We start from the raw sequence: 26,416 nt of genomic DNA, 5'->3' as shown, positions 1-26,416 counted from the left end.
CCAAAGATCTATCTGGATGCATTTACATAGAATTACTACTAAAGTTAACCCAGCACTGGCCTGGCTGTCTACGATTAATCATTCATGCCGACAGTTTATTTTAGAGTCTTGTTTGAAGAGCCAATCATCCACATTTTCTTCAGATGAAACTGTGAAAGTGGAACTATCTCCTTCCAGCCTCTGTGAACCACATGGGGAGATGATTCCTCGCTGTCAAGACAAATGATTTAAATATTGACATCAAATACAGCAGAAAGAAAGAGCAGCAAAGGAAGCGTAAAACATTTGCCACAGAAACCTCCCCACTGTATGAGATTTCACTAGTCCAGGAAAATTCAAAGTCGAAAGGGACTTCACAAAATCTCCAACCTTTATCATACATCATCCACTGAGGGCTAAGTGAGGACATGTTTTGGAAAATAAATAGGTGAAGCTCCTGGACTCAACAGGAAAACCTCTCTGGTTTTGGTTCTTTAAAGAGTGAGATTACCCATCACTGCTTCATGCAGTCATGCATTATGAATTTATACCCCTCTTTACCAGCGTGTTATAGTGAATAAACTACACTGCTCAGTAGTATTTTAGACCAAATAAAAAATGCATGCCAGACTAAAGTAATAATCAGATTACCTGATTACATAAAGGTCATATAGAAAACTTTCAATAAGCAAGGCCAATAAATGGTACCATCACCACAGAAACAACAAAAACATCATTACCCACGCAAATTACTTGATTATAGGGTACAACCTGCTGCAAGTATAAGCATGTTACTGGAGCTCTCTCTTTCCCTGCCTCTATGTTACCCAGCTGAAGAGTGTAAAATAAGGACACATCAATGGACATTTTTTTTAGCTGTCCAAGTACATAATGTTGCCAAAAGGGGTAGAGCACACTGAGAAGAAAACAAGAGATTTTCTGACACTAATGGCCTAATGCTAATAAAAGAGTTATAAATGAAATAATAAAAGCACAAGCCTGTAAATGAAGGGAATGGCTTCTGCCTTGCTATTATAAGCATGCTATCAATCTTTGCCCAAATTGTTTCATGGACAAAGTCCCTGTTTATTATTCTAGTCAGCATCCACCGCTGGGCCTTGGCAATCTCTTGTATTATGTGTCATGGTGGAGAGTTGAGACGTTTTATGCAGTGGCAGATGCTTTATTCAGTGGCACCTTTGCAGCTCTTTGTGGTGGGAAACATCAGAAATAGCAGTCCAACATGTCTACTAGCATAAGGAAGTGGTTAGGGGATCAATAAAGAGATGATCGGATGACCAGGGCAGGCATATCAGGAAGATGCTGAGACCGTGCCTGTAAGGCTCATCTGAAGCCCAGAGTCCCCTGTCATAACTGCTCATATCTGTCAGTGGGTGGGGAATGAATACCAAACATGAATAATAGATTATCACTGATATTTTTAGGTGAGCCAGTGCCTACAATCTTGCAGCTCATCTCTGGATTCTTGATTTTACTTATTTATGGCTGCATCTTCTTTGGAGAGAGACAAGAGTATTACTCAACCCTCTGTGCCTCTTCTTCTGTCCAATGAAGAACTGCAAAATGTTGAGTGGTTCTTGAAAGCCAGAAAAATGTCAATGAGGGAAAATGTCACAAAGTGTGTTACTACTCATGTGTGTGTTACCTTCTCAAGTATCAGCTGACACCGCCACAAAAGGGTTCAAAAACAGGCAGTGTTTGAGAACAGTTGGTGTAATTCATAAGGATATTTTCCTTTCTTCTGACTGCAAACTGGGTGACTACTTATGCTTGATCATATGCAGATAGCTAATGAATAAAAGACAACCATATGGACAGCGTAGAGATAAAAACATGTTTTACTGCAAACAATGGGTAAGATGGCATTAGGTTAGCAAACAGCATATTACCTGCAAATCTCAACAAGCACCAAACACTAAGATGTGTTGTGTTGCAAATTATACCAAAGGAAATGATCCTGCTTGAGGAGGGACACTTTTGAAATCGATTTTCCCTTCAAGAACAAAGCAAAAGCTGGGCTGGACTAAAAATAGTGATGTCTGAAACCATAACCTTCTGCCATCATTTTGAAAAGAGGTAAAAAAAAAAAATCCTGAAATAGCAACTCCATGTTGGGAAGTTTGTTTGATTTTTCTGCTGTTTTTGACACCGTTTTATAAAAATTTTTCATCGGGGACAAAAAAATTCAAATATTCTCAACTTATTTTTTTGTTTTTGACTGTTGTCTGTTTGTTTCATGGGAGTATAATAAGCCAAGATGAGAGAGATCCATAACCAAGTGGGATGCAAATAAGGTGACACAGACTCACAAGCGATTAAAGATGAAAAGAGAAGGAGACAAAGGGAAAGAGAGGCAGGGGAATCTTATGGGACTTTAACAGCCATCCTGTCTGATATGAAAGCATCTCAGATTCCATGGCTGTGGTGTCGTGAGCTCTGCCTCTGGGAGTGGGCCTCAGATGGATTACAGTAAAAGTAATCACAATACATGAATATAAGATGCCTTTCGTGCCAAGGAATGCTTTTTGCTTCTTGCCACATTCTATGTTTGTCCATCTTGATCTCTCCATCATCCTTCTAGCTATACATGCCACCAGTCCCTACCCATTTCAGCATCCTTCGCTTATAGCTGGCTTTCTCCCTCACACAGTGTTTTGGTCTGGGTTAAAACAAAACCCACGGTTTACATTTACACGGTCTGTCAGTGCAATAATGAAAGCACAGTAATTGCACTGGCCTACATTAATAATGAAAGTCACTGATTGATTTGTATTTGCACTTGCAATGTCACTACTTTAAAATAGTGCTGTTACCTATAATGCAAATTCAGACTGGATAACTGTTAAATCCAAAGCAGAGCTAAACATCTGTTCATACAATCAAAGTCAACTATCCTGAGTAGCTGAATTAAAGTGAAACATCTTGCAATTACTACTTTAATTGCTAGTTTAACTGACTCAACGGCATAAGTATGAACTCACTAAATGCATCCAAGACAAATGATGATGCAGAAAAAACAGAATTCAATTTAATATTGATGTCAGAAATTGCTTCCCGGGAGAATAATAGCTTTCATCTGGCTACAGAATGTCACACTGGGTGATGTCACGTGGGAGTAATGCACGAGTCACTCACTTGCCATCGAAGGGGTTGGCTCCAGGGATGACGTGGGTGCTGTCTCTGCCCACCAGGAAGCGCACCCGGTCATAGAAAGTCTGCAGGTTGTTCTGTGCAGAGGACATCTGTGTTTCCTGGATGATGTCCAGGGGGTCCGGGGAGCCCACACACAGAGAGGTGGTGTGACAGGTCGCCTGCAGACAGCAATCTGGATCCATGCAGTCCACCAGCCCATCTGACAAGGTCAAACAAGTCACACACACTCCCTCATTAAACAACAGCCTGTACACACACCTGGCAAAAGAAACTATGCATATATATTTTAGTCACTGAGGCATTATTGATCTTGACTGTTGTTTTACTACATGATTGGAGCCATGTCATATACATCTTGTCCTGGAAAACCTCTAGCTGTGCTCGTGGTTTCCTATCTGTAATTTAGATGAAATAATGTGACAGAATAAGAATAAGACAGAAAGAGCTGCTGTGCAATGCACTTTACTTTGCTGAAGTGGGTCATTGGACTCCCTACCCTTTGCTTTCATGGGCTTATCTGGCCAGATGGGTGATAAAAATAAACCCTGCTGTCAGTCAAATCCCCAGCAGCACCCCATCTTTGCCATTGAGAGCATTGTGGTCCCTGCGCAGTGATGGGGAGACAAACAGCCCCTGCATAAATAAAGGATGCTAACGGATAGCTCAAGCCTAGAACGAGGCCTGGAAGAAAGAGAGTCACGTCTCACACCTGGCCTCAAGAGTGGTGCAGCCCCCTGGCTGGCTCTGTGTGTGTGCCTGGCTCTGCTTGGGGCTAGTTAGAGGGCAGAGCAGGGACTTGCTCCTTGGGCCAATGCATGCTCAGGGCCTCAGGCCAGCTACTCTGCTTTTTAATAAAAACTTGTTGTGCAGGTGACTGACTAGATGCCAGTCCTCATACACATCTGTATAAGAAGTAAATCTGTACAACTAAGTCTGGCAAGGATAAAGCAGAAATATTCTTAGGTGGTTAATTCTATAGTCAAATCATGTCTAGTTAAGAGTGCCTGTTGATGCTTGGCCAGTGTCAGAAGGCGTTGCTGTGTGTTGTTTGTGATTTTACCTCCATCGTTGTCCTTGACATCACTGCAGGCAGTTTCCATAGAGGTGTCACAGCCAGTGCCCCTCCAGCCCAGCTGGCACACACAGTACCAGCCATTGTTACCCAGAGTGCACCTACCATTTCCATTACACAAACCCGGACAGCCCTCTGTGTAACAAAAATGGACAAGGACAGAGGTTGGCACAGAATATTAAATAAAGCAGGTTTAATGGGTAATAGATAAAGATTGTATATTGTCTGTGAACAATCACCAACAATAAAACACTGACAACAGTGTGATCCTGTTGATGACAATGGTTTGTTGGTAATACTTCTCTGGTAGCAATAGACTAAAGTCATTTTAAGATTTTAATGTGTAAGGGCAGCTATAATGACCCTCAGCTGAAGTTGATTAATTTGATACACCTTTTGTGAAGCTTCTAATATCCCTTTGCAGTAAAATCAGATAACAGGGATCTTCTAAATCAATATTCACTCATTACTACGGTAGATTGGCCTCCTGTATCTATGCTACTACAGCTGGGTAATGAGAGCAGTATTGTGTATGCTGGCATTCCTTCACATAATTGGATCCGTTTTTATATGATTTTCGAATGTGACCATCATTATGATCACAGCATTACTGCTACTGTCATCTGCAAAGAAAAATGAGCTACAACAAAACTGCATTAGTTATTGAAAGAAGGTCTATATCATTATTTGCTCTCTTTTTTTGATAAATTGTCTCCAGACTCTTTTTAGCAATCAATAAGATTATCCCTTCAGGGAGAGTGTGTGTTCTGTCATTAAGAGAAGCTGAATGCAAAATAAAATAGTGGTAAGTGGATAAGCCTGAGCTCAATAGCATTAAGCAGTGGAGGGCTTTGCACACACTAACAGTGTTCCTGGGCATGTGACCCAAGGGGAGCAAAAAGCAGGCTGGAGCAGAACGACAGGTGACATATTCCTCTGTTTCTTTCTGGATAGGTCTTCACAAGGGCATAGATCAGTGGATTATCTCAACCATTTTTCCAGGGCTGTTTGGCATTTATCTGGCACCTTTCGATTCATATCCCCATGCTGAGGCAGAGGCAGAGGGTAACATCTCAAGATATCAGACGTACGAGTCTGTCTGTTTGTGTTGTTAGCAAGGTGCCTTGATAGAGAGAATGCTAAATTGACTCATTTTATCAACTAAGGAGACTTGGGTGGCTGTTTCTCTGCTCTTATATCAAACAGGGAGAGTAGGAGAATGAGACAGCAAGAAAGGAAGACAGACAGGTACGGTGGCTGAAAGGCATAAAGGGAGAAAGATCAGTTGAAGGAAGAAAGAGTGATGTGAAAGAAACAGAGAGAAGTATTTAGGAAGATAAAAGGTAGAGGCAGCACCAAGAATCGATGGGTATTGTAGATCACATGGTTAGCTGAGTGATGCATCAGTGGCATTTTGGTCTTTACAATACTGAGTAAGGACAACAGACATGAGTCATTATACAAGTATTACATACACATATTATCGCACATTCATGCCTTATAAATAGTAATTTAGAAGATAAAAGCCTAATAATAATAATAACAATAATAATAATAATAATAATAATAATAATAAGATAGTTTCTTCTCGATTTACTGGAACAAATATGACAAAATAGTTTTTGATAAATAATGTCTCCAACATTTCTGTGATTCTCTTCGTCTAACATAGAAAGCCATTACATAATATAGATACTTTATTGATCCCAAGAGGAGCTCAAGTGTCAACACAGCATAATACAGAAGAATTCAGAAATCACACTTATTTTATTCATGTTTAATATTAAAATATAATGCAGCCATGTTGACTGTCCTTTCAAGAATGGATCATGAAATATGGCAAGACTGATCAGCAATTGTGTCTTCTCTGTTGCAGTCATTAATTTACACTTTACACATATACCCTAGAGAAGAAACATGGATTTCTGCTGAACTACAAAGGTAGATAAAAAAAGGAAAAACCTGCATGCAGACAATTGAATAATGGGGATAAACTGTGAGGCATTCAAACTGTAAGAAAAATAAATAATCCCATCTTCATTTTCTTCTTGTTTCCCTGAAGAAAGGGACTCACTGTTGAAGGCTAATGCCATTAGAAAAAGTCTTGCCTCCTAGACACGTTTGGGCATTAGCCATCCTTTTATTGAGCAAATGGACAAAACAACTCCGGTTAGACCAGTGGAGACAGATGATTAGTAAGCTCCGAATGTTTATTACAAGGATAAATAAATATCCGCTCTCTGTTGGCACCGGTTCAACTTAATTGGCAGCCCTTTCAGAGAGGAGCCCCTGCTGAGCTCTGCCCAAGCCTGCCTGAAACAGCTCCAAACGTGAGGCTGCAAGTGTTCTAAGGACTCTTCTGGCAGCCGCTCTCATGCCAGGTGGTCTATTACCAAGGACACAGTGAGAGTGAGAGAGGGTGCTGGAGGCAGAGAAGCAGGTTTGCTGCAAAGGATCCATCCACTGCTTGCCCTGCACTAACTAGACCATGAACTCTTTTAATTAGAGAGGATGCGGCCTCAGCACCTATCAGGCCCTGCTCACAGCTGTAAACTCATCCATAATGCATTGCACAGGTTATAAAGCCCCTTTCCCAACACCCCCCTATTGAGAGAGCAAGGCTGAACACCAACCAAATAATCAACACGTAAAGAAAGCAGCACAACTTCACTCACCAGGTGCGAAAGTGCTAAGAGGAGATTACTGTGTGACAATATGGCAAAAAGTTGATGGTAGATGGGGATCTTTAGAATGAGTTGTTTGGGGCAACAAGAGGTGCATTGTGTTTGCATATGTCGATGTAGGGGAAGCATGGTGTGTGTGCATGATTGGTTAATGCTGGCTGGAATTACAATGGAAGGAGGGCAAAATAGAAGGAAGGAGGAATGCCATACCTTTCACTACCTTATCCAGATAGTGAGCTTAGGAGATAAAAGACAGGACATATAAGGGAGGTTTGAACAGTGCCATTTCCATGACAAGACAGCAAGGCAAGGTGTTAGTTTACATTACAAAAGGTAAAGAAAAAAAGAAAAAAAGTGCAGTCATGAAGTAAAATCATGCATTACAAGCAACACAACAAATACGATCCAACACAGAGGGAGAGGGATGGAGACGGAAAAGGGATGTGGGGTGGGGTTGAGGAAGACAGAGCAAGAGAGAGAGAGAGAGAAATAGAGAGTGCAAGAGAGGATAAAAAGTGATATGTTCAGAAAGAACATTTCAATCTGTCCCCATTTATCAACTGCCAGGATCGGCAGAATATCTCAAGGGAGTGTTTCAAAAGCAACGTGATTGATGCACATATTACCACCCTTAAATCTCTCAAGCAATACCATACAGGAGGTCAGGATGTTCAACAAAAAGCGATTTTAATCTTGAAACACCTTCATAGACAATGAGGTCACCAGAGGCTTTGGAGATGGCTGGGCCAAGTCAGACCTCCTGTGCTCTATAGCATGGGGCTTGGGGCCAACGCAGAGCTCTCAATAATGAAAATTGATTTAAATTGAGATCTTTGGCTTCTTAATGGATGACACTGAGGAATATTCTTGTCGAGGGAGTGGAGATCTCAATATGGCACTTATAAAAGGCCCATCAATAATGTAAGGGCAGCATATAAAACATTCACAGACTGAGTCAAGGCTCTGTACTCAGCCAGTTCTGCTCCAAGATATGCATGAGAATACTGTGAGAAAAAATTATCTTTATCTATTTGAATACAGAGTAAAGCTTTCACCTATAAGATGAGCATTCTCAACTTTTGTCCCAATCTCCCTATTGACTCAAACGTGTGGAAGTTACAAAGTCCTGTTCATTGAAATGCTGTAACAGTGGGGAGAGAAATGGCCATTGTGTTCCCACTTCCTTTCTGATACTTGAGTGGTTCGACCATAGAATGATAATGAGTGAGCAACCAATACCTCTAAGAATGCTTCTCTATTTATATGACTGCCATATTTTTTGTATCTAAATCTTAATCAGTTAAGTAACTAGTAGCTACAGCTTTCAAGTAAATGTAGTGGAGTAGAAAGTATTTTACTTTGAAATACTGTAGGGCAGTATCAAGAAAGAAACGGATTAGAAATATTGAAGTAAAGCACCACTTTCTCAAAACTGTACTCATGTTAAGTACTTTCCACCAATGGAACCAATGGAATAAAAAAGAAGAAAAGGGAGGAGATGAGAGGAAGACAACGGTATGCAACACATGAACAGAATGGAAGAGGTGCAATCTTGCAAAGCAGGCATTACATAGAATGACCTCCGGATGGTCTCTTCTGGTGTTTAGAGGCTTGACAGTCCTGACATCAAATAATTCTAACTAAATAAAAAAAAAACACTTATCTTAATGAGGTCAAGTTACACTTTAAAACAGTCAATCCTCAGAACATCCATCACCATAACTCTAAACTGTTTTCATGCTGTCCTCTGCTGCCATTGGGCATTTCAAACAGAGGTAAAAGGTATGCTATGCAGTCATAAACAGATGATAACAGCTTGGCTGTATTTGCTGTTGCTAGTATTAAAATACTGCAGTCACTAGTTCCTTATGACAAACAAGTCCTCACAATGTGAATGCCACTCAGCCAGGACTTCCAGATACAGTATATTATGAGTACATGTTCAACATAATATGTTGTGCCCTTTTAGCAAAGTTCATTCAGCTCCTCCTGTCTCTTAACTACTCTGTAAAGACAAAAATTAAAAGAGCCAACATTATCAACCCATGAACCACTGCTGGCATACTCTGCTAAAGGATTATGAAATCCACTAGAACACACACAGCCCTTAATGACTTTACTCTCTGGCAACACAATGAAAACTCAATGAAAACTTTTTTTTTTTTTTTTGTTTTTTAGCTTTGAGTGAGCCAAGGTTTTCAAGAAAGCTCTTGACATTCAGTCAAGGTCTTGAAAAGTTAACTTCGGCAAGCATTTACAGAAGAACAATTGTTAGTATAAACATAGAGCTAAAAGTGGTGGTTGACCTGCTCACAATGACTCACATCAGCGTTTGAAATTAATAGTAAATGTAAAGGGAGCAAAGAAAGAGATGAGGAAAAGGATGAGTAAAATGAAAGGACACCTTCGCACATTCCCACATTAAAATGCATGAAGGCAAGCCTCAGATCCTTGAGTAAACCTGTTCATGCTTTACCGAGTTGCACAAATTCAATTAAGCATGCTTTTCCCTCTCTTTTCCAACTGGACCCTTCCCCTCACACCCAGCACTTCATACATACGCAGGCAGACAGACAGCCCACGCCTTTGTTGGCCTCCCGAACACACTGACATACACAGACATACCCACACATAGCCCCCACCCAAACCAAAACCTCTTCTCATCTTACCAATAGTGCAGTGTTCTCCGTTCCAACCCGGACTGCATTCACATTTGCCGTCCTTGCAAGTGCCATGCTCGTTGCATCGAGGGTGACACGCCCTCTGGTCACACCCAGTGCCCATCCAGCCATCGTCACAGCGGCAGGTGCCCGACACACAAATGCCATGGCCACCACAGTCCGCTGCACAAATCTCTGTGGGAGACAGGGACATAGAAACAGACAAAAAAGAAAGCAGACAGAAAGGAGTTTGGGGGGAAAGGAGGGGGGGGAGTGGAAGTGGGATGGAAAGGGAAGACAAGGCGGTGACGGGACAAGGCAACAAGGGTGAAGAAAAGACAAATCCAGGAGTTATTGTCAAGGAAAGGCGGCCACGCTCCACTACCTTGTCTGATGGCAGCTGAAAAGAAATTCCTGCACCTCATAAGGGTCAATCCTTTTTGACAATACAAATCTAATAAGTCCATTACAAAGAAAAGACATGGATTGTGGTGGCCTTAGCAGACTTATTCTTCTCCTTTATTCTTCTTCTCTTTGTAAATTCACCTCTTTCTGCCACAAAAGAGGACAAAGAGGAAAAAAAATACACAGCTGGAACTTCTTGTCAACAATATCTGCACTACCATTTTAATTAAACTGTAAATGTATTTCCTCTGTTGCACCTACAGTGTTCATAGTATCAGCACAAGCTTTACTATGGGTTACAGGCAAGATGTAAGGCTCAATAGAAATGATTCAAGGCATAAGATGCCAATATGCTGTTTTTATCCTACCTAGGTGCAGTGTAGCAGAGGAAGAGGTACTAGATTCATGGAATGAAGGAGACTGAGAGACAGAGCCACAGTAAAGCTTGGCTGGCGCTATTGTGTGGCAGCTGAAAGACCTCCCTGACAGGCTGTGATAGAGCCTGGGACATTACCCTCATCTCATGAACTCGAGGGAGAGTATGACAAGACGAAGGCTCAAAGAAATTAAACACTGACAGATTACTTATGAATCTCATTGAAATGTTAACCTCTTTATTAACTATTCTGTTATAAAAGAGGCTTAGCAGTATGGGCAACGAGGAACAATAGCCATGTATTCCTGGCTTATTAGCCAAGCCAATTCAAATATGACCACAGGGGACCAAACTGGAGGTAAAATCTTTTAATAAGTCAATTACTGCCTTCACAGTGTCTATTTTGTCATTGCTACAAATTCAATTTGAGTGGTATTTTCAGCCACAAACCATAACATGACATTACCAGCTTGAAACACTTTTTTGTTAAAATCTCTCATTACAGCTCAGCATTTTGTTAAACTACGTAAATTCTAATTTTAAATCATATATTGAGAGGACAGTATACTTGTGGCATTTGAATCAGTGCCCCTCATGACTGCTAAAACACACATGCACGCACACACGCACATCATCATCTCACATCCAGGCACAAAATGTCAGAATAGGATTCTGTTACAGAGGTTTGCTCATTAATCATTGTGGAACTATGTCTGTTATATCCTCTTAAGACTATATTAACACAGAAATACATAATAATAATAATAATAAATAAGAGGTGTGGTGCTATTGAAAATAATGAGAATCTTGAGGGATCTCATTAGCCAATATGTAAAAAAAAAAAAAAAAAAAAGGAAATGCAAAATGCAAAACTGACCTTACCATTTCCTTTCTCAGAATTACTAGAACACACCCTGGTCTGAGAAAACAGACTCAAACTGACTGTGAGACAACTGTTCACTTGGAACAAAGGAGAAACCTTTAACATGATAAAGATGCAATTACTGCCTGCAGGCAAACCCTCATTATCCGTGGCCAGAGGAGTCCACAGTGAGAAATACACCCATCCCCACGATGGCCGTTACCATTTGCACTAAAGGACTCTGTAAACAAACTTTCCTCTGGGTGGGAGAATGGCAAAAATGGCATAAAAACACACATATTAAAGCACATAAAACCTCAGGCATTGTTTTATAGCTGGTAACAACATTACTACCAACTGTGAACACCTAGGTTGTACTGTTCCAAAGCCACATGAGAAAATGGGTTTGTGTCTGTAAAGTATCGGGGAGGAGAGATTAAAGAATCTTGAAAGATTTACTGAAAGCTTTCCATCTTTTTCTTCTCCCAGTCTGCAAGGTTATAGGCTGCTAGCTGTACTACCCCACCACCAAGCTTAGTGTTGTATTAGACCACAGAAAACTCTACAATGAACAGGATAAAGGAGGATAAAAAGCCAACTCATCATCATTTACAGAGCTCTTTCTCTGTGAGGCAAACTCAGACTAACTGCCCATTTCCCTCAAAATCCCTGGGATTACCTAATAGGTCATTGTGTCTGCTTGGAATATAAAGGGATTCATGGATCCAAGTGACTGCTAGACTAAAATTCTCATTTCAGAAATATTTTGTAAGAATACAAATTATATTGTCTAAATGAAAGCAGCTGAAGGCTGCGACTGTATCAGCCTCTACAATGACAGACATGATGCACTGATCATCAACACATCAGAAGTCTGTTCAAATGGAGCAATCTGAAGCGTTAATCTGTCAGAAAATAACCATAAAACATAAATAGAGTCTTATAGGAGGATTTATACGTGTGGAAAGATGTGAAATTCTTTAGCTGGCTTCACAGTAAAAAAGAAACCCCCTTTTCTTTTGCATCTACCAACAGTGATATTAGTACCTAGATTTGACAGGCCTTTAACAACCCACCACAGAGTTCACTGAGGTTTTTCAGGAAAATTCTTCTTTGGTAAATGTGAGCAGGCAGGCTGCTGTCAGAGCTGAACCTAAATTGTGCAAGACTGTTTTTCATCCTTGGAGCCTCAAGATGGTATATTCTAAAACTGTATCTTATGCTCAGCCTATTCTTGACTACCAAGGGAGAACATTCCCCATGGACAAAATGAACACAATGGGAACAATCCTCCGGAGCAGAAAAAGCTATCATCAGCTGTGAGCCTTGTGCCAACGTGAAAGCCAGAACTCAAAAAAAGAGTATTAACTTGCATTAGATCACGCCTTTGACAATATCCCTGATATGCATGTTTCCCTCTATTCTGTGGCTTCCAACTACCCATGTGGAGATTGAGCATGAAATCATTCGTAAAATAAATACATTTCAAGGAAAATCAAGCAGAGTTTTATTGCTAGCTCCGAACCTCCAACTGATGATAGATATGAATAATTGAGATTTTTTATGTGAGACATTTTCTTTTAACATAATCAGAAATGTTTACTTCTGTGAGGAGCTTAGCAATTACAAAAGCTATATTGAATCAAGCAGTGAAATAAATTCCAGCGAAAAGGCAAGGATGGTATCAGATATGAACTGACAGAGGTGTCAAGGTTATCACATTTTGCTGTTCATTGTAAGATATGGTATTAAACTAATGTTACAAATATGGAAATGTAGGAGATGACACTAGATGCTGTAAATTATTCACTGACTGTAGTGAATATCTGTGAGTAGTTATGGATTTATAAGTGTGAGAGTTCACTTAACTGAGAAGTGCACAACAGCAATTTAGAAGGTACATACAAGATGGTACAAGAGGGTACAAGAAAAACTGTGAAACCTTCACCTGCTGTCTTATATTATGTGTTATACTACGTTTTCCTTTACACTCACTTTTAATTATGTTGTTTCTTAAATAGAACTTTATTTAAATGCCTGCTATTTAATAGGTATAATGAACCGTTCACCAAGCTATTACATTAAAAAGCACATCAGATGATAGCCTAAATGCTGTTTTCACCCTACAAAAAGAAAAAAAAAGACTTTACTGCTTATAGTTCACAAGACAAAGTCTTCAAAAGCTAATATTAGTTGAACTCTAATATAGCAAAATATGAAATAGCATATCACTGTCTTGGGATGCTTACATCAAGATTCAAACTACTACAACCTGGTCCAGTCACTCCATTTGGTCACTATAATAAACAAAAATAACCTCTCAGTAGGAGTTTTATCCAATAATTTAACTCATGTAATATGTTCTGTGAATGTAATGACTTGATTCTGTTATTTAATTAGAGCTCAAACAGCACTGACCTGTGGAAAAGGAATTCTGCCAATGTTTACTCTCATCAGAGGGAAGCACTCACCTGTAGAGCAGTCATGGCCCGTCCAGTTGGGATCACAGCTGCAGGTTCCGGCGTCTGCCAGGAAAGCTCCATGTCCAGAGCACTGGTCCATGCAGGAGGCCCTGGGGCTCTCACATCCTGGCCCGCCCCACCCCACAAAGCAGTGGCACTCTCCCTGGACACACACCCCTCGGCCTGAGCATGTTGGGTCCAGGCAGTCCACTAAAAGGGTTCCAAAGAGTGAGTGTCAGACACATTGGTCACCTGCTGTTTTCCTCTTTCAGAGGCAACCTAGCATCTCTATTTGAGCCTAAGTAGAATGACAACTGCAGTGGGCTGCAGCTCAGCAACGGGCTTAGCACATGTACAATGAATGTAGAGTGAACACAAAATTATGCAAGGAGGCCCACTTTCTCTAAAACCATAGACAAGATGTACAAACAAGTGAATTAATTAAATGACTTTTTACACACTGGGGCTTATGGCACCAACCCACAGGTACTGCCCTCACTCCTGCTGGCACTTTCCCATCATGTCATAATGAAAATTCCTCCCAAAGAGGCAAGGTGCTTTAATAGGAACATGTTTCTCAAAAATGAAAGCCATGATGAGGAGAAGTTCAAAGCTGCATAAACCAAAACTCACATTAGCAGAATGTAAAAGGAAAGACAGGGTAAAGTAAGGAAAAGCCTGGGGCAACAGCTACACTTCCTAGGCAAGACAGCATGCTCAAATCTAGATTACAGACTGTTTGAAGATCACTGTGACTGAGGAAGCTTTGCACTGGTTTCCCTCAGCTGCATCTTTTTTGTAGTTAACAGCACTGTATCTGTTCGATTAGTATGCAAATATAAAATTAAGGCTTGTTTCTGTAGCATCTCTTCCCTAGACATGTTGTTAAATGAATGTTCATTTTGTAAGGGACAATAATATGATTCTTTCTGCCCGACAATACCTGCATGGTACACACAGATGGCAAATGGTCGCCAGGCAGGAGCAATGTCTGGCCACTGAGAGCAGCGGGCCGCGCCATGGCAGCTCCCCTTTACCATGACATAAACGACTATAAAGGCCGTTATAGTAAGACAAACAGGATCTCTCGCCTCTTAGCAGATGGTTTGGGCACAAGGCACAAAGATCAGAGGCTAACTGACAAGAAACTCTCTCCTGGCAATTAATCATTGTGGCTGAAGGTCGCACTGAAGAAAGGTAAAAATGTTAAAGGGCCCTTGTCCACATTCTCCTCCACTCCTTATGGCTAACACTCCACCCAAAATAGAATGGGGACCTATGGATGTCACAAAACCCCATTTATCAAAGTCCCAGGGTCCATTTTTCATCTTGAAATGAGAGCCTTCAAGAGCTGACAAACACAATAGCTCCTTCAATCTTATCTGGTCAAGCCTCATCCAGCATCATGAATGTGGAGCTCCTAACAGATTAACATCAGACTTTGCGTCTGAATTTCAGACAATAAGTGGACTGTTTTGAGAAATGCAATGTTTTACATTCATGACTTATATAGTATAAGTCACCTAGGGTTATTGCTACAGCACTCTTCATAGAGGCTGTCCTTTCTTTACTACTAGACAGACTGTGAAATAAGCCATACCAGCTTAGTGGCTGTTTCCACCATGAGTATTCTTTAAACAATGTAAAGTGCTATTAATATAAGATGGTAGTTATAACATCCATATAACATAGGATTTTATAGATTTAGAGTGCGTTACCATAACTTATTAAAACAATCACCTTCTTCACAGTTTTCCCCTTTGTAGCCTGGGTTGCAGATACAGGTTCCCACGATACAAGTCCCATGGCTACTGCATGTGATGTCAATGCACTGGTTGGTGGGAACGTCACACTCGGAGCCCTTCCAGCCGCTGTGACACATGCAGCGACCTTTAAGGTATTGACCATTCCCACTGCATAGCACTGGACAGGAAGCTTTGAAAAGAGCAGACAGCATACATCCATTTGAATGGACCCCTCCAACCATAGCTTCAAAGAATAGTGTGTGCGGTAAAGCCTCGATGTGACAATGAGGTTCTGACCAAAATGTTAAAAGGTTTCCTTTACGGTGTAAAATAAGCCACACAAACTACTGCACTTTGGCGTGCAATGCAAAACCAACAATTTAATAAAACCAAACAACAGATATCTAATAGTTTCACAATGGTAGTATTGAAAATAAAAAGAGTCAAATAACAAGTGTAGCATAAGGTGCTGATCACCACATGGATAACGATGGCAGTATGTGTAAAGATGTAAACAAAACAAACTACTATAATTTTAAAATATTGCCTAAACTTATTTTTTGTTATTTCAATTTAGTAAAAAAATCCTTGGTTTGAAAGAATGACTCAATACCAGCACTATAATCTAAAGCTGCCTCTATACTGTCATTCAAAGGTTCCTTTATGTGTAACACAATATTCCATTAGGAGAGACAGAGGTGAAAATGAATGATCAGGAGAAGTACTGCTTAATTAAATAAGAAAGATCTGAGGTACATTTTAAAGTAACTGTAAGATCAAAAATGCTTAGTTCCGGTGACACAGTGACTATAATTTGATCAGAACCCTTACACATCATGTATATGAATGATGAGATCAATAAAGAAATGATGACTGAGGGAATGACTCACCTCGCCCACAGTCAGGTCCTTTGAATCCTAAAAAGCAGTGGCATGTTCCAGCCACACAATCGCCGTTCCCAAAGCAGTTACTGGGACAGTCATCAATAGAATCTGAAAGAGAGCAATCAAGAGCATTTCTGAGTAATGTGGTTTGAAAAACAATTTTCCTCCCACACACTTTCTCTGTGTTGATTATTATCCCTAATGACAGTGATAAGCACAGACTCCAATCTTATCAACCTTTCTATTTCACTGCACAACATTTTTGAGAATTACTAAGGTTTCAGCCAAATGAGAGAATTTGCTTAAAGAGTAAACAAGTTTTAATCTGGGCAAATAAATTCTCAGAAGCATATGATATGTGACATGCATCATTTGACAAACCTAATTTGATGCTTTTATGGCACACTGCAACCAGACAATTCAAAGTGTCAGCAACACTGGAACCTGCATTTCCCCACTTCCAGGGGTAATGTTACTATATCATATTTTCTTCTATGGTCTGATTTTTAGTCTACCTTATGTATTTTCAGGAACAAAGATTAGACCAGACAGACTACTTTGTTACCCTGTTCTGTCTATCCATCACAATGCTACAAGCTGTGTAAAAACTGCAGTTTGCAGCCCATCTATTAACATTTTTTTCATTATTATTATTTTTCTGTTTTCATCTCCCTTTTTGGTTTAACCTCTTGTTCGAGAATATAGCAGTGAAGATATATAATGATAAATGTGCTTTTGTCTCAAAGTAAACCAATGGTTACTCCTGTAATTTAATGTGTTATTTTATTATATTATCTATTGGGTCTTTGAAAACAACTTGTTCTGTCTAAAAAATGAAACAATATGGGATGTACAAACAAAATGGAATATACAAATGGTATCTTGGCACCTAATCTAAATCTAGTTGGGTGATTTTACCCCAATGGACCCAAATAAGTCCTTCTGATCCACAAAATGTCTACACAGTCACTGCTGTTAATAGAGATGCCTCACCATATACACAGAACACCTATTACAACAAGACTAAGTCAAAACCTAGTATATGGCTGGACCGTGTATGGTCAATGTGCAAATTTGTGACAGGGATAGTCAGTGGTAATGTCTATAATGTGAATTCCTGATTATTAAAAGTTCATCTACAAATTTTCTGTAGTGGTCCCAGTAATATTTGATAAAGTATATTGAAGTAGCATATCACATGACATGGTGAAGCTACTTTTGAGTCACAAAAAACAAACAAACAAACAAAAAGCTTATAAATGCAGTTGCAATACTTGCAATACTTCCACTCATATCTTGGGATGTTTGATTTGAAATAGAACTTATTTTAATTTTAATTATAACTATTCTAATTATCTGTTAACTCCCCCTGCTCTTTCATCTGTTTCTATCTGTGGATGTCTGTAAACATATGGTCTCGTCCATATGTTTACGTAGGATTAGCATGCTAGGCTAACAGTCTGTCAGTTGTGTGACTTTATATCCGCACCGTGACATCTTTCAGAGCACACAAACACCATAAAAAGACCTGTCACCTGCCCAGCATAGTGCTGCGAAACCGCAAACACTGCGGCTTATTTTTATATAGTCTATGGACTACATAAAGCATGGCATGGCTATGCTAACAATGCTGCTAGCCGCCGTGCAGGCTGGTAAAATGGATCCATTGCGTCTCTTTGTATCTCTTTGTAGCTCCTGTCAGTGTCGGAAACTCCGTTTGATGCTTTGATCAGTAAGTGTTTTTAAAACTTACTTAATGCCAGTGCTAAGGCTCTGCTGTAAAATGCCCCCTGAGGATGTAATTGAAACTGTTCTGCGCCAATTCATTTTGAAAGAGCAACGGACAATGGGGAAACTCCAACACTGGGCCTGCTGACCAATAGTGTAACTTCATCACTCAGTGAGTCAGTCAGTCAGTCAGTAGCAGACATTCGGGGTTATAGGGCTGGTTCGTGGGCAGTCCAGCCAAAAAGTTGTAAGACACAATGGTATGCTGTCATTTATCACACTATTGAAAAAAGAGTAGCTTGTGAGACAACTTTTAACCTTAGTAAGAAATCTAAAAATGCTTGCAAATAAACCACGCTGTTAGTGTTTAAGTGTTTAGTGTCAACAGTAAAACATTCAGTTTACATTGTGAATACAAGGTAGCTCTGATATAGAAACGATTTAGCTCTGATGAAGTAATGAAATGGTTTAGCTGGCTTGACAACATCCAGGCAAAAACAGAGTGTTTCCTAGTGTCTTTACAGTATATACCTGCTTATGAGCCATTAAAATGTTGGCTTCAAACCTCTCTTTATATTTGAAGTTCCTAGAATATCATATTGTTTTGGATTTTTTAGCCAGTCTCTCCCTATGTGCCACATGTCTTTGTCCACCCTGACTCTGATGAAGACACAGTAGTGTTGAAACGTTAGTCTGTTTGCACAATTAAAGGCTGCAAATTAATCAGTGTGCTCCAGTCTCTTCTGTTTATTGTTTTCTGTTTTTTGAAGTCTCCCTATGTACTATTTTATGGAGAGAAACCTGTATATTTTCAATGTACGTTATGCTGTGTTCAGCATTAAGATATTTATGTATTGTATGTACTGTATACGATGTGATCAGTGTTAACTTGACTCAGCTTATTGTGCGGATATATGACGCTTAGCGAAAGTTCAGTCAGGAAGACTATCTTTTGCATGATCTGGTCTGTAGTTTTACTGCTCAAACCATCTGTCCTTCCCATCCCTCACGCATGCTCATTCATAATTTCCTTGCTGTCATTCCCCCGGGCATCAATTAAGATGTCACCTGTTCACATCTAACCAATAGCACGGTGGCACACCTTCATCGTCAGCCTCATATATTGCTGTCTTTTTGTATGTTTTCTCCCTCTCTGCCTTAGTGCTTTCATGGTTCACCACCACCTCCACCACCTCCCAATCACCACCCAGTCTTCGCAGATTCATCAGTGCATCACTTCATCAACCTCATCAGCCTTATCAGACTCAGAAGTCATCAGCCACCACCACCACCACCAGTGTTTGGACTCCATGGGGGGATTTATCTTGCTGCTGCTCAGGACTGATGTCCCTCGATTCAAAATCTCCCTATAGAGTCTAAGACTTGTGACAACACTTAATCATCAGTATCATCTGCATAATGAACAATTCTTTTTGCTTCATTCACTTGTCTCTCCTGATTGAAATGACTGTACCTTTCTTTGTTATCTAGCAAACTGAGGGCATTTTGTGATGCAAACAATCAGCAGAGCATGCACAACACTCTCCATCATCTCCTCTATTAATCCCCCTAACTAAATCAAATAAATTGCCAAAATAATTGTTTCTACAACCATGTTGACACTTGTTTTTATTAGAAATAAGGAGGAGCACTGATCTCTGAGGTGCTTGACAGCAGCAGAATTCTGAAACATGGTGCTCACTGAATTAAGCCTGAAATGGTGCTGAAAAATATTCAATCTTGTCCATTGCCTTCAGGCAGCAGAAGCTCTAAGGCGAAACTTACTGAACAAAGAATCTCTTGTGCTCTACAAAGGGCTAGAAATGTGAGCCATGGATTCAGCTTCCCTTTACTCTGGAGAGTCAATCATCACTGAGGATGCAACGCAAGACAGAGAGAAAAGACAAAGAGAGAGAGGGAGAAAGAGACAGAGGCAGACCAGAGAAACAGTGAAAGGAGAGAGGAGTAGGCAGTGAGCAGAGAAATGCTGCTGATGTTCTCTGTGCTGCAGGCTTGCCTTTGCCATGTTGGGTTAGTGAAGGAATGCAGGGGAGACTATCCTCCGGCATGGTGGTGGCAAATCATCTTTTTGGTGGGGTTTTGATGGATTCCAGCAAGAGCATCTAACTACAGTAGGATGCTTGGGCTTTTTTTTTGTTGCTCAAAGCTATGGAAGCCAGCAGTGTGTGTGGGTGGGGTGGTGGGTGATGGGTAGGAAAATGAGGTGTGGTACGTATACATACTTGCCATACGAAATTTCTCCCAGAAGTGCAATTATGCAGGAAAGATTCCTTTCTTGAATTTTGCAGCTCATAGTATATAGGGAGAAGAAATCTAAGCAGGGTTGTAATTTATTGTTCATCCGGCACTATAGGCAGGTTTTCGAGTCTGATTAAGATAATCTTATCTTTATCCATTGTAGGTATTACTTTGGTGAATAACAAACTGTCAAATCAAACATGTTTGACTAATAATGAACTACAGTGTTCCCATTCTGAATGCTGATGCAGTTTAGTAAACTATGCACTTCTCATGTCTATAGCCTGTGTTTCCTCTGAGAGCAGGGAAGGGAGGCCATGAATATCTCTTAGCCACACACTCGACATAGGCCAACGCATAAATCATGGATTCAAGCAGAGCTTCATTGAAATTCATTACCCTTCATATCTAGGGAGTTAACTATTGTGTGAGTCTCTCCAGTCGGTGAGGACAGAGTAGCGTGCAGTAGGCAGGTTTAATCAGCGCCTTTCCATGCTCTCAGAGGATGCTCAGCACCTTTGAATGATGGGCGGCTGTATACAAAGGCAGCCTCTGCTACAGAGTGAGACAGGATATAGAGTAAGACATTGGTGCTGGGTTTTTGCCTCCTTTTGCTCTGCTCCTCTGTATAGGAAGCCATGTCTGGGTTGAAGCATGTCTGGCACCAGGCAGCAGGGACAAATAGCTTCATGCTCCAGAGGGCTGTGATACAAAACATTCAGTAGGACACATTTCACATTGCCATGGAGCCAGAGCCAAGTAATGAGGAGCAGCCCAGATTAAAGACAGGGACACTCCATCCCCCCAGATGTATTATGGCACGGCTATGTGCACCTTTCATATAATACACGTGAAGAGCACAAGATGCCTCTTTGATAGTAAAATAAGACATTTTTCCTACCAACACTGACAGAAACACTAAAATTATTTTATTATTGGTGTCTTATAAACAATGCTGGGTGTGTCTCTCTGTGTGCCAGTTCAGGATATTGTTCACATATATTTCTATACCTGGGCTGCTCTATTTGAAGGTCAACTCCATTCCTCCACGGCTCAATACAATTCAGGCAGTTGGTGAGATTCAATTTCTGCTGAAGGGCACTTAAGCAGTGACCCATTTTAGAAAGGGCCCCTCTGCCTCCCTCTGAGCTCCTGTGTGCAGATCAGCTCCGATACAAATGAACAGAGACAGAATTCTAGCTCTGACTAACTCTGCCCCACCCCGTCCTATCCCCATCCCTAACCATTGCACAGAATAGCCTATCTAGTTGTGTTTTCTCTGTTGCAAACCACAGGAGGCCTTCATGCACACCCTGTCAAGAAGAAATAAGCAAAAGTAAACACACTGCCCTGACTCCCCCTCCTTGTGTCATATCATATATTAAGTATTGAATTACAGCTGTTGTTGGCACAGCAGGGGGGGCATAGTGCATCTCTTGCCTGTCTCCACTTGATGTTACATTGGTGTTGAGGACAGCCTCTCATCGATCTGCTGCCTGGCACAGCCCCTGTCACAGATGGACTCTGGCCCAGGAGCTTTTAATTAAAGAGCATGTGAGAACAGCTCCCAGCTGCCATCCCTGTGAAAGTCGACACCTCGGGCCCTCTCACACCTTGCTTGATACAGCAGTGCTAATCAAAGGCACTTTAGGGAGAACAAAGGGGAGCGTACAAAACAAAATCACCTCCACAAAGAAGGACTTATGTCTGAAACACAGCAGTGTGCCACACAGAGTTAGTCAGAGGAGAGAAATATCTTCCCTACTTTGATATATGGAAAGTAGATGGAAATTGGAACAAATCATGATCAAAAATGGCACTAGCAGGAGGGTACAATCATACTTTGAATTGTATGCAAATGGATCCCAGAAGCTGGACCCCTGATTCGCTCAGAAGACACTCAGGCTAATGAGGATATTATGATCTCTCAATGCCCTACTCAGGGGCATGGCAGGATAGCACTGATGTCCTGATTTTTGTAATATTCAACTTCACCTTGATTAACCTGCACTTTCTTCAGCTATTGAAATCTGCCAAAAGCTGTCTCTGCCTAAAACCCAAAGTCTGGGCTGTTTGCTGTGGAGTGCTGCTGGTTGGTATTATAGGGATTATATGGATTGCTATTACAGGTTTCAGCAGCAGGTCATGCCCAGGGCACTCACCTATGGTGGTGGTGAGGAAGGAGACAGTTTCAGTTTCTTTTCCGTCATTGTAAATGGCCAGGTGCCAGATGCCCGAGTCCATGTATTGGATAAAGCCTGTGTAGTGTGTGGTGATGGGTTCCAGGCTCCGCTGCATAGCCACAGGCCCCTCCAGACCATGGATGTCCTGGGCCAGGAGCCGCCGCCCATCCAAAAGCTCTACAAAGTCAAACTGCAGACAAACACACAGAAAGTGAGAAAGACTGATGGATGAACCGCAGACACGCCATTAGAGTGACACATGAGACTTGAGTGCTTTCAGCCCTCTTTATAGCAGAGCATCATTTGGTCTGCATGAATAACATCCTTACAGAGGAGTTTGAGTAAATCTTGGCACATCGTGGCTGGATGGGCTGTGATAATTTCATAGTCGACATATCTTATATAAAAGTCTTGTTTAAAACTATTAAAGTGAAAAAAGGGACGCTGGGGGGAAAAAAAATAAAATTAAAAGTTAGTGTTTACCAAATAACATCTGCAATGACTTGCTTCATATCAGTAGTGACTCAATGAATACCAATGAGACAGCGTTTCATTTTCATCTACATAAGGAAGGGAATCTCGACTCATCTGCCACTCTATGTGTAATCAGTCACAGCTCGAAAACTCCACTCTAGATTATTTTCTTTGAAGTAAAAATGGAGGAAAGAGACAAACATGATCTTTTGACTGGAAAATAAATCACATTGGACATTAATGCAAACAAAAATCATGCCATGAACAATTTGTCGAACCACAGTTACAATTACAGAGAGATCTAAACTCTGTGAACCAAGCAGTCAGATATGATTAATAACATGATATATCTGATTCTGTGCTGCACATAGATGGGAAATTAGTGTAAAGAAAAATCTCCCTTTCTTGGCCCCTGAGCCCTGAATCTTTGTGTGATTCACTGATGATATTGAACCCGAAAGACATTTGCCATAAATCCTTTCTGTAACGAAGCAAGTGATTCATAATACAATAGAAAGATTTATGAATTGGTTTGAATTCACGACACGCTCCTACATGGTTGGATAGATTTTTTAAAACAATATCCCAATTTATATTCTGTGGCAGAGGAAGAATGGAAAAAGAAGCTGAATCCTTATACTATGCCGACATGATTGCAAATTGCTTCACATTTACTATTTTCTATTGTCTGTAGCAAAATGCAAAAATAAGACATTTGTATCACAGACACTGATTTGTTACAGAAAATATTGTAATATGCAAAATTAAAGCCCTCCCAAAAATGTTGATTTCACACTTAACTCTGCTTCATACAGCTAATAAGTACAAAAAAATACAATAGATATTATAGTAGTGTAGTATAATATTATTAATAGTATTGTAGATAGTAACTAAATTAATGGGTGACATTCCCATTTCCCACCTGTGTGTGTGATGGAGGTAGGCCTCTTCTTCCATAGATTCCCACTAAGGCATCTTTGCTCAGGGACACATTAAACTTCAGGTACATGGGATGATCAATGAAGACCTGGGACCTCCAGAAGATACCCGGAGGAATTTGCTGAGCGACCTTGCGCCCCACGTCAATCTCTCCCATATCTATATAGCTGTCATCTGGGAACAAGCTGTCCAATTTGCCTGCATTGCACACAAAGTAAATCGGTCAAAGAGATCACACCATTAATCCAGCATGTGGAGGGCAAAGGGAGTCAGTCTGCTGAAGCTTGATAGTCTGACCATATCATAGATATTCAATCACATCCCTGACAGCTAGAGAAAAAATATAATGAATGACCCCTTTGACCATTGCCAGAGATTCCAGTCCCAATTCCAGTGGAGGAAAGAGAGCACAAAAGTAAAAATATGGCGATAGAGCAACAGTCTCGTCCTTGAACAAAATTCTAGTCATGTCAAAAGTTTGTTGCTGATTGTGCTGAAATGGCAAAATAAAAAAAATCTGGTTTAAAATTAAATGATGAAATATGGTTCAATACCAGGTAGCATTAATTATTTCAGAGCATTCTATCATTAAACCAGGGATCATACTATGCAAATTTTATTGATGTTGCTGGCTACAAAGGTAAGTTTGTTGTTTTTTTTTAATGATTTTAACATATTTCATAAAGATTGTTCATTAAAGTAAATAGTGATGAAATGTTCTGAAAATATGATTTAAAAGATTGGGCATATGGTGTGCAAATGGTACCAAAATACTTTTAAAAAATACAACGGCTTGAATATTGTGATAAAACACAGTTATAATTGAAGTAAAAGTAATAAAGTGAAAATTAGAAGTATCGTAGAGAAGGATCTCTGATGCCTGTACAAGCACATCGACTGCCAAAAATCGTCCATATGCTTGATAATACACCTTATATTGGACTCAGTGGAAATGGCAACATCTGTTTGCCCATGTAGATGAGCTAATTTCAGTAGCCATGTCTACTAAAGCAGACGTCCATACACACTACCCTCAGGACTTGGTGGCAGACACGGCTTTAGGTTACACGTGGCATGGCAGATGGCAGTCTTCTCAAAAGTCCATCAGTGGCAATGGGTGTTATCAGAGTAGACAAGCCACACTCCCTGTCTCCCAGATCTTGGCTTTACATAATTTTACAATACACAGGCTCATTTTCCACATGTTGGGGTGTGTGTGTGTGTGTGTGTATTTATGCAGCGCATTAATGGTGTACTCATCAGCCTGTTTAAATAAATCATAAGCTGAGACCAGTGATAATGGGCCTCATGGTTAAATAAATGATTGCTGTTCTGCAAGCTAAACTACGAAATTATGCTTTGATGAAAAGACAAGACTTTGAAGGAGGGAACAAAAGTGAATTTCAGCATTGTGCACATCTGCACCACCTTGATTAAAAAAAGTCTCATCATTGTTACTGGTGACAGCACCGCAGATTGAGACTTATTTAGAAAACTATGGGTATTGATTTCCTATCAGCAACAGCTGCCATGTAGGGTCTAAGCTTAGCAGCAGTCATGCTTGTTGTTAGCTAAACACACTTTCTGCTGTCTTTTAAATGGAAAAGACAACTCCTGGATTCATCTATATGGTAATGACCCCGTCTTCTACCTATTGTAGTCTGCCAGTAGCAAATCACATTGTTAAATCTTGGCCCATTTGTTCATGAATGGAACAGAGCAAACTTTCCTCGAGTCAAGCAGTTGGTACCGTGGGGTGAGCACATGCTTTCTTTGGCTGCCAGGAAAGGCAGCCCAGGCTAGGAGATGAAAGGATCACATCCGTTCTGAAGGGGAGAGAGTGGCTAATCCCCCTCCAGCCCCTGGATACTCAGTCCCTTAAGCTGTCCCATTTTCTCCCTCCAGGAACAAATAACACTTTCCCACTTACAACAACTTTCATAGGATTACAATGCAGATCCCTTTGCATACCATGGAGACGAGCGATCACAATGTGAAACTGGACGACAAAATAATTACAAACTTGCTTGAGCTCCAAAATGTCATCTGTAAACTTTAAGATTTGAAAAACTTTTCTTTTGTGCAATGTTGTTCTTTTCTGATGTGGACGCAACAGTGTACAACAATCAACTGACAGTCACTCAGATTATCCTGATTTTTTTTTTTTTTTTTTTTGCTGCATTTAACTGATAATATCAATGAATAAAAATACATTATCCTCATAGAAATTGCACTTACTGTCATCTTTTCCCTTGCGATCAGGTATTTCCAAGCCTGTGTTGCCTAGTGGTGGCAAGCTCATGTCAGTAGGAAAAGGTAGGCCACTTGTATTGTCTTCTGACAGCTGATACATCTGTCTCTGCATGGGTTGCAGGTGCCAGTTTAATCCAAAAAGATGCATGGCTGAAAGATGAAACATAAAACATTATTTATGTTAACCTCACTCGAAAATGCATTTTATCCAAGCAAAACAATTTACTCTGTAAATTAAATCCCAACTGGCCCCCAAAGCTTCAAAGGAACTATTGCC

At 40.4% G+C, this 26,416-nt stretch overlaps 1 protein-coding gene across 7 annotated transcripts in view; it reads right to left on the bottom strand.

The window, feature by feature from the left end:
- Positions 1-26,416, bottom strand: part of tenm4 (teneurin transmembrane protein 4) — a 158,938-nt gene that overhangs the window by 48,274 nt on the left and 84,248 nt on the right. For all 7 annotated transcript variants that reach the window (XM_067595260.1, XM_067595261.1, XM_067595262.1 and 4 more), the window contains 9 exons: positions 26,125-26,289; positions 23,870-24,084; positions 22,453-22,663; positions 16,310-16,411; positions 15,415-15,609; positions 13,684-13,884; positions 9,579-9,764; positions 4,214-4,360; positions 3,136-3,352 (listed from right to left, as the gene is read on the bottom strand). In XM_067595260.1, the coding sequence (XP_067451361.1) occupies positions 3,136-3,352; positions 4,214-4,360; positions 9,579-9,764; positions 13,684-13,884; positions 15,415-15,609; positions 16,310-16,411; positions 22,453-22,663; positions 23,870-24,084; positions 26,125-26,289 (1,639 nt within the window). The remainder of the gene's footprint in view (positions 1-3,135; positions 3,353-4,213; positions 4,361-9,578; positions 9,765-13,683; positions 13,885-15,414; positions 15,610-16,309; positions 16,412-22,452; positions 22,664-23,869; positions 24,085-26,124; positions 26,290-26,416) is intronic.

This window comes from Thunnus thynnus, chromosome 7 (assembly GCF_963924715.1).
Source record: "Thunnus thynnus chromosome 7, fThuThy2.1, whole genome shotgun sequence".
Classification (NCBI taxonomy): Eukaryota; Metazoa; Chordata; class Actinopteri; order Scombriformes; family Scombridae; genus Thunnus; species Thunnus thynnus.
This window is presented reverse-complemented; position numbering and strand designations above follow the sequence as displayed.